Source organism: Strix aluco, chromosome 2 (genome assembly GCF_031877795.1).
Source record: "Strix aluco isolate bStrAlu1 chromosome 2, bStrAlu1.hap1, whole genome shotgun sequence".
In the NCBI taxonomy this organism is placed as follows: domain Eukaryota; kingdom Metazoa; phylum Chordata; class Aves; order Strigiformes; family Strigidae; genus Strix; species Strix aluco.
In genome coordinates, this window is record NC_133932.1 from 7,835,711 (window position 1) to 7,844,637 (window position 8,927).

Genomic DNA, 8,927 nt, shown 5'->3' on the forward strand with positions numbered 1-8,927 from the left:
GGAAACACTGCGCTAAACTCCAGAACATCTGCGTTCAGACACAGATGAGTTGCCTATTTGGTAAAGCAAAACCTTACCTGTTACATCTCTGAGAGTGTAATTATTTGCTTAGAGGTCAGAACAAAGCTAAACACTTCTGTACTTCCTCATTATTGCCTCTGTTCACCAATTTAAGGCTGACTAGGTTAAAGTCAGAGAAGGGACCTCCGTCACTTCACAGGGAAGCTAGGTCCATTAAACAAGTGTTGATGCAGCGTTCCTACTCTAAAGAAAAATCTTTTGTCTTCCCCACCATCATTTGGTTGCTCTCCAGCTGAGAGAAGAAAACCACCCCCCCCCACCCCCCCGCAATGATAAGAGCGTGCAGCCTAGTTTGATCAGTGCACAGAAACCTCAGGAAAGGCCAAAGCAAGCGTAGGGCATACAGAAACATGAAGGCTTAAGGCATATCCATAGAAAAGCAGTATAGTTGAGGCTTTTCCCCCACCAAATCTGAAGGTGTTGGGATGATGCACTTGATATAGAAGCTGGATGTTTAAAGGCAAAGCTTGAATTTCTAATTAGACATACAAAGAACTACTCTGCCAAAGCTTCAGCCTTGCTTTTAGTGCACATTTAAAACCATGTTTTGTCCAGGATAACAGACTCTGCAGGAGCAAGAGAGGTGCTGATGATTAAGGATGGCACCTCAGAAAGTGAGTTCCCAGCAGAGCGTGGTGCTTTAAACACCTACTGGAGGATTTATGGTTAGACACGCAACTCTTTGCAAACATGCACAACGTGACTCAAGTGGGTACAACCCTGGGGCAACTTTCAGCAGCATGTTGAGCGCCAGCTCTGGGCTCCAGAGCAGCTGGCTAGCTTTGGAAAGTGAGCACTCCAGTCCCTAGGTTTGGAGACTGTGTAGTCAAGAGTCTGGAAACACATCTGTTCTAAGAAAAAGTTTTTCCTACCCCCCCTACACGAACAAGGCTGAGAACTAACAGGAAGACAACACACAACTTGGCAGGAATTGTAGCATGACTACTTCATTCAGGTTGTGCAGGCCTGATCTGTGATGAAGTTTTGACTGTATGTGCTGCTTTAATCCACCAGCCAGTTCAGACACCCTCCTCTCCTGGGAAGCCTTTCATCTCTGAAAGCATTAGCCAAGCTGCACTGCTCCAAATTCACCACTGACCATACACTTTTCTGGTATAATTTTGGTGATGTTTAAGACTGGACAAAAACTGACCATAAGCCACAGGGAGTACTGTTTTACAGCCTTAAGTTTGTAACTGCAGAGGCAGGTAAGGGCACAAGTACCTCATTTTAAAGTAAGTCTGAACTGGACAAAGCGCTGTCGTTTCTTCTTAATGAGTTTCAGGGGTACAGTGAAGCAAAACAAGGAGCCACTTACCTTTATTCCAGCCATGCTCCAAGATATGCTGTGAACAGCATCCTCCTCTTAGAGGTCTTCAATTGGATCCTGAACATATGTTCCAACACCAATGGAGAATTGTTTTCTGGGTTTAAGGATCTTAGGGTAGGTGATTGAAACCCAAAGGCAGCACAGCCTGAGGAATGAGAGCTACCAGAACACACCCTCCCATTCAGGGGACTAGCTCAGAATCACAGAACCATCTAGGTTGGAAAAGACCTTGAAGATCCTCCAGTCCAACCATTAACCTCACACTGACTGTTCTCAACTCCACCAGATCCCTCAGCGCTGGGTCAACCCGACTCTTCAACCCCTCCAGGGATGGGGACTCCACCCCTGCCCTGGGCAGCCCATTCCAATGCCCAACAACCCCTTCTGGAAAGAAATACTTCCTAAGAGCCAGTCTGACCCTGCCCTGGCGCAGCTTGAGGCCGTTCCCTCTTGTCCTATTGCTTGTTCCTTGGTTCAAGAGACTCATCCCCAGCTCTCTGCACCCTCCTTTCAGGGAGTTGTAGAGGGCGATGAGGTCTCCCCTCAGCCTCCTCTTCTGCAGACTTAACCACCCCAGTTCCCACACATTGCACAGTGGCTGGAAGTTGCGTTGGTTTGGGGAGCCTCTTCCCCACAGCTGCTGGTTCATGCATCTTGTTACAGACTTACCACAGAGTCAGTCCTTCACATGGTTCCAGTACAACTGAAATCACCATCATTGCGATGGAAAACCAGCCACTGCTTTGAGGGCCAGAACTTCAGGTGTGTGTATAGTATGGAAGCGACAAAAAAAAAAGTATTCCAAAGCCAGTTTGGTATCCCAACCCCTCCCCACCCACTGACAGACCAGACAGACTCAGTAAGGTGGTGAATTGTGTTTCTTAGAGACCATTTAAAGTACATGAGCTGATTACTATAACATGCCAGAGCAGATTACAGTTGTGTTTATAGAGGAAGGAAATAAACTGCATGTGCCTGAGTGGCTGTAATGCTGTGGACAGCAGAGTCCCTTGCTTTTACTCAGAGGGCCTTGGTGTTTGGGGGGGTTTTGCCCATGCATAGAGACACAGAGGGGAAAGGGAGCAGAAGAGGAGGCAACATACAACATTTAAGAGAAAGAAATGGAAGAGACAGCCTAGGGGGACCTCAGCCCCCAGAGAAACAGGAGGAACGGGGCACCAAAGGCTTATTTAGAAGAGTTCAAGAGAACTGCTGGTCTGGGGGCCTCAAGCTTGTATGCCCACCCCCTAAAATGATAGCAGTAAGTAGTACAAGCAGGCCCTGGCTCCTCTTCAGTAGACGCACTTCTGACCATCCATCACATCTCAGTTCCACAGGGAATGAGGGAATTGCTCAGGGGACGAGGGCTGCTTCACTCCAGATCTTCATCTCTGCCCTCACCCAAGGTGGAGAGGGATGGAATTGCAGGGAGATGAACTCAGCGCAAATGAAATGCTGGGGCATGGAAGTGAGCATGCAAAACCTAGCCCCTTCCCAGATGCCCTGTGAGGAGGAAAGGGGCTTCCCCGGCACACCCGATGAAACAAAAAGCATCTGCTCCTCCCATCTTTTGTACTTCACTCCCATCTGGGAATGCCAGTGATGTTCTCCCCTGCCTCCCCACATGCCCTTAAGCCTAGGCAGATCCCAGTGTATTCTAGAACCGAGGTAGAGCTTCCTAAATTGAAGGCATGCCCTCTTTCCAGTCTAGATTACAGGTTACAGCTCAGCTTGTAATAAAAAAAAAGTACATTCCTCAGAAGGCTCTGCAGAAACCGAGGAACAGGGCAGCTCATTTAACCCCAGGTTTGACAACACATTCAAGCAATTCACAGCTCTTGTTATTTTTGATGAAGTAGAACAAGGGGATTGCTTATAAAAAGCCACAGCATTCCACGCTGCAAGTTTACTTCCAACAGAGATCACTTTGGATCTAAATTGAAGATAACCCATAGCAAGTAGGATTTCAGTTTGATAGGCAAGATCTAAGCTGCTAAACTGGGACATCTGATGGCACTTTGCAATACCCATGCCCAGAGCAGCATTTCCCTTTGAATCCCTAGCTAACCATTCTAAGTATTTTCTAACTCCTGCTGAAAGTTAGGGCTTTGTGGTAGCAGGAACAGAACAGGTATTCTGAGAAAGCTACGTGGCTCATTCAGTCTCATCTGGAATACCTCCAGCCTCCTTCACTTTCATCTGCTATGTAGTGGACTTCCTTTGACATTCAACCCAGTAACACAAAAGTAAAACACCCATTCCCCTTCTGCCATGACCCCAAAGTCTTCCAGAAAGCTACAAGATAGTAGAAAGCCATAGGGTCCCAATTTGTGTCTGCATAGATGAAAGGAATATTTGACAACTCCTACCAGACTCCTCAGTTGATGTTTTGTTCCTCGTGGCAGGAGATTTTACTCCCACACATGCCTTTCAGATAGTAACAAAACTCCTTTCACTTAACTGTGTTTAGTCTGTTGCACATGACTGAGGTAATCATGTAGGCTCTCCTTTATAATAACCAAAATGGCCATGTTCAGACAGCAAGTCACCTGAAAATAAGGACAGGTGGAATAAATTGTTTCTTTAAGTGCTCATCTCTCCATAACTAGAGAAATCTAGATCACTACATCTAGCTCAGTCACTGACCAACACAAACTAGCCTTTATTTCAGAAGCTCAATGAAAAGCTTAAGACATGCTGCCACTCTTTTTAGGCAGAACATTAAAGAATCTCACATGCTGAAGTCCTTCATCCCCAAAGGCACTGCATTAAGGCATTCTTATTTTGCTGGAGTCCACACAGGCACTATTTGACAAGCTCACACCCAAAAATAAACCATAAAAATTCCCTGCAAAAGAGCAGGAGCAAAAGCTACCCACTCCTCTACTTCCCTTTCCTCTAAACTCAGATGGACCCTCCCTAAAGCTGCAGCAGCTGTTGAAGAATCTAACCATGTTCAGTAGAGCAATTCAGAGTCCTATACAGAAGACAAATTAAAACCAATAAAGAAATCAATGAAGAAGCTAGGTGGAAGGGAAGATAAGATTCAGGGGAAAGAAGAGACAGGCAAGGTGGCAGGGGACAGTAGGTTGCAGACTTGAAGGAGCTACATTCAAGTAAAAAAGTAGACTGGAGACAAAGCAATAGGGGGAAAAAAAAAGGAAAGAACAAAAGGGCATGTTACACCAAAGGTCCCCCAGACACCTCCAAATCCCCCACCAGGGAAGGGACTTGCCACCCCACCCACTCCAGGGTAAACGCCCCTCATACTTACAGGTTTACCTGACCTGGCAGACAGAATTCCCCATTTCTACAGTGATGGCCACCCCCAATTCCTTCTGTTGCTATGTAAAGCATACCATTTCCACCATAAGCGTGGGAGTTCTGGCAGCACCACCTCCCTTCTCCAAGGACTGAAGATAACACTTATGCAACAAAGACCCTCCAGATCTCAAACCAAAAAGGAAGTATTCTAGAGCTAGTGTTCTTCACCTTTGATCCTGGGCTTTTCAGTACTTACTTGCAATCACCACCACCACAATGGCACAAATCACTCCCATCATGATCATCATCTGGAGAAAGAGATTGTCAAAGAGTAATACTCAAAACAGATTGACAAATTCACATCTTCCCTGACAGCCAGGGAACATAAGCCAGACCCTGAAGGTTGGATGGCCAAGGCCTCAAAGTACTTCCACAATCAACAAATCCTAAGCATGTGAAATCATTATTAAGCACCAACTATCCTCTCAAAGCCCTGCAATAGAGGACTAGCCCAATTTCCTTCTGATAAAGGAGATCACGGCCCTATGAAACTCACCTTGCAGTTCTTCCACCAGTACTTCCTTTTGAGTTTTGCTGCACTACTTTCAAATTGTGAAGCACCGGCCTGGAGCGCATCTGCCCGGTCATCCAGCTCTGACAGTCTCTGGTCTCGTTCCAGCACCTTGTCTACATTTACACACATTATATCAACGACCTGTAGAAGGAAGAATAGCAGAAGCAGTTGTATTGGTAAAGAGAGTTGAAAAAGTAAGAGGAGTAACTTGGCTAATAACAGAGATACACAAGCTAAAAAGGTCAGGATAAGGAACAGGTCTCGAGTCACTGCCCACTTTGAATTGAGGAAAAAATCCTAGATACGCTGTAAAAGTATCAGTTTGAGTACACTTAAACCAGGTCCTCGGCCCCACATTCACACCCATTTTTAAAAGCTCTCAAATCCAGCAAGCCTGAACCACCACGCTCAGGAGAGTAATCATAGCTCATTTCCTGGGAACTGCAAAAATAACTTAAGAGCTACATGTTGCCGCCCCAGTGAGGCATAAAGGCGTTACTGCATGTCAGCAGCCACGCTATAGCCACTGACTCTGGAAAGTCAGGCAAGGTTCCCCACACACCACACACACTTGAAGCAGCAGGCAGGAATTAAGAGCTGTTCTGGGTGCTGTACAGCTTTATTTCCATAACAGATGCATGAGATGAGGTATCAAAATTCTTACAGGTCTGCTCCTTAGAAGTCATATCTGGAATTAAGCAGCTTTTAAACATAAAGCCTCCAGCCTCTTTGTAAGTTATAATATGTACCCTATTTTGAGTATAGAGTATCAGCGCACTGCATGGGCGTGACAAGAGCATCCACCCCCTGTCAAGCCCGTCGCTGCTGCAGAGCAGTAGAAGAGTCCAGGCAGCCTGCGGGGAGCCAGCACGGCTGGCAGAGCTACTCACCTCCTTCACTTGGGCCTGCGTCTGCTGCAGCCGACGGTTACTGCTCTGATTGGGGGGCGGCCCGGGGGGGCCCCCACCCGGAGCTCCCCCTTCGGGGGCCCCGGGAGCAGGTTGCGGAGCTGGGTCAGACCTAGGGAAACAGAGAGAAAACCCAGCCAGCCGCTCGAGGGACAGAACCTCCACACACTCCCAAATCCACCTGAACACCAGTGTCCCCATGCCGGCAACAGCCCCAAGGCCCCGCGCCCTCCCTGGAACCCCCCGCACCGGAGGCAGGCCAGCTCGGGGGAGGACTCGGAGCAAGGACAGGCCCAGGAGGGCAGCGGGGAGGGCCAGCGCCGGGACGGGGAGTAGGGGGCTGGCGGGTGCGGCCATGCCCGGTGCTGCGGCCTCCCGGGGGAGGCAGGATGGGGCCGACAGCCGTCTGGCCGCGCGGAAGGGACCGGGAAGCGGCCCGCAGCGTGCCGCAAGCGCCGGGCGGAGGGAGGGGGACGGGGCCAGGCCGACGGGGAGGCAGCACAGGAGCGGCCCGGGGGGCGGCTGGGCGCAGCGGTGACCGCCGGCCCGGTTGGTGCTGGTTGGGAGGAGGTGCGACGGCCCAGGGCCCCACGCATCACCGGTGGGGCAGGGCCTACGCACCCACCGGGCTCCTCGGCGGGAGAACGGGACAGCCCGAGGGCGGGAGGGGGGGCGGTGCGGGCAGCCCTGCGTGCAGCTGCTGCAATGCGCCACTCGGCCCCGCCGCCGCCGGGCAGGACGCAGGCTCTCGGCACTGGCCCCTTCCCTCCCGCGCCAGCCGCCCCCCGCCACAGCCCGCCCACGCTCGGGGGGGACACTCACATCGCCGAGCCGGACCAGGACCCCCCGGACACGCCGCCGCACTCAACTCCGCACCGGCACCCCGGTACCGCCCGGGCCCCTTACTTATAGGAGGCGAGGCCCCGCCCCTAGAGCAAACAGTCAATGAGAAGTCTCCGAAGGAAGGACTTGGCCAGGAACAGCAAATCAGCACCACCTTCTCGTTCCTCCGCAGCCAATCAGCGCTGCGCGGCCCTGCCGGAGCGAGGCGCCCTCTGAAGACGCTTTAGCCGAGCCCCGCCCCCTCCTCCGCTCCGGGCTTTCCAGGGAACAAGCCCCGCCCCGCAGTGACTCGCCCAATAGGCGCAGAGCCCGCTCCCCCCGCTCGGCATGCGCGAGCCGCGCCCCGCCCCTGCGGAGGGTTCGCTAAGGGGGTGCGAGTGTGTCCTTCCGCTCCGCCGGGCCTGGGGCCGCCACGGCCCCGCTCCTGCTGCCAGTCGGCCGCCGGGCCCTTCCCGCGGCCTAGCGCTGGACCCGCCGCCCCGGTCACGCAGGGTCTGCACGTGGTTACCTGCCCCCCCGCCCCCTTCCCCGACCCAGTTTTGCCCTTCGATTCCGGCCCACGCTGGCGCAGTTGCGGGTGGGGGCTGCGGAGCGCTGCCGTGGCGCGGCTGTTGGCTGCGGTTCAGGCGCTGTCCCTTGCAATTAAGATATGGCGTTGCTGGCCCGCTGCCGCCCTACGGCACGGGGAACCGGGATAAGCCCGAGGCAGCAGCCTTGAAGCCTCCTTCGGGGGTAATGGGGCTCCAGCAGCAGCCCCAACAACAGCTGCACGTTTGTTTTTTTTCCCCTCTAAAAGATTGTGAGAAGCCTGCCAGATCAGAAAGGAGGATTCTTCAATTTGGAATAAAACAGGAGGCAGGAGCGTGGAACAAGAAATCTCTCCATATGGCACTGGGTGTGGTGAGTAGGGTGACAAGCAATTGGTTTACATCTACGCTGAACTACCTTTTCCTTTCATAAGGTGATACAGGCCATTAATAAAAGTGTCAGATTTTATAATTAGTAGATACACAAAACAGTTACATTATAAATTACAGCCTGGAAGCCTGTGGCTACAAGGAAAGTGAAGACTTAATACAGGGTTGTGACTAGAGCCAGGTCATTTGCAGATAGGACTGCCGAGGGTTAAGGAACGCCCTAGCACTAGCCTCAGTGGAACTGAAGGTTTTTAAACTGTACCTTCAGACAAGCTGTGAAGGGACAAGCCACAGAAGAAGCATCAGTGGCTTGGCAACCTTCCCGCCGCAGTTTGAGGACCATTCCAATAACTATTGCAAATAACAGAAGATGGAGCTTGTGGAAGTACTGGCCCACAGAGCCCATGCCAAATTGGTGCTTAGGGACTGAAAGGTGACAAAGGGTGCAAGATACTTTTCTCTGACACTTCTCCAGTTTCTGACATACTCTCAGCCAAGGATTTGATATGTAATAACCCCCAGCTGCTCTCTTCCAGGTGAGCGCTCAGTCTCCACTTGAATCTGTGCCCATTTCCTGAATCCACAACACCTTCTGGCAGGAGTCCCACAGATGTGCCGCCCTGCTCCTGAGAACGTGGACTTCAGCTGCTTGACCAGAGCCTTTGGGTTCACCTTCCTAAGCCTCAGACCTAAAGTTCTTTTCATTTCCTGCCACTTCCAGCCACGTGCTTCTGAAGACAGAGTAGCATTGCTCCATAACAAGATACATCAAGTCAGCAGATAACTCCCCAATTACCTAGCAGCCAAATTAACAACTAAGGGAGAAGACAGGCAAACACCTGCTCATCGTAAACACTTTCCTGAAGTATATAATGGTCTTCGTGATGCTGGACTAGAAGGGTGCCAGCTTTGACTCACCCTTATTTCTTCTCTAAAGAAACCAGTAACAGTTATAGAAAACTAGAAGCTAGAGTTTTTAAAAAACAGTTAAGTACCTGAATTACTTTTGC

General features: G+C 50.9%; 1 protein-coding gene across 5 annotated transcripts in view; it reads right to left on the reverse strand.

The window, feature by feature from the left end:
• VAMP1 (vesicle associated membrane protein 1) overlaps positions 1 to 7,048 on the reverse strand; it is a 31,053-nt gene extending 24,005 nt beyond the window's left edge. For 3 of the 5 annotated variants that reach the window (XM_074809744.1, XM_074809736.1, XM_074809727.1), the window contains exons 1-3: positions 6,140 to 7,024; positions 5,232 to 5,390; positions 4,932 to 4,983 (exon numbers count right to left, since the gene is read on the reverse strand). In XM_074809744.1, coding sequence (XP_074665845.1) covers positions 4,932 to 4,983; positions 5,232 to 5,390; positions 6,140 to 6,514 — 586 coding nt within the window. In that variant the 5' untranslated portion in view covers positions 6,515 to 7,024. Of the gene's footprint in view, positions 1 to 2,271; positions 4,541 to 4,931; positions 4,984 to 5,231; positions 5,391 to 6,139 lie in introns of those variants that run through there. The other 2 variants (XM_074809760.1, XM_074809750.1) reach the window with 2 other exon arrangements.
• Positions 7,049 to 8,927: the final 1,879 nt, after the last annotated feature.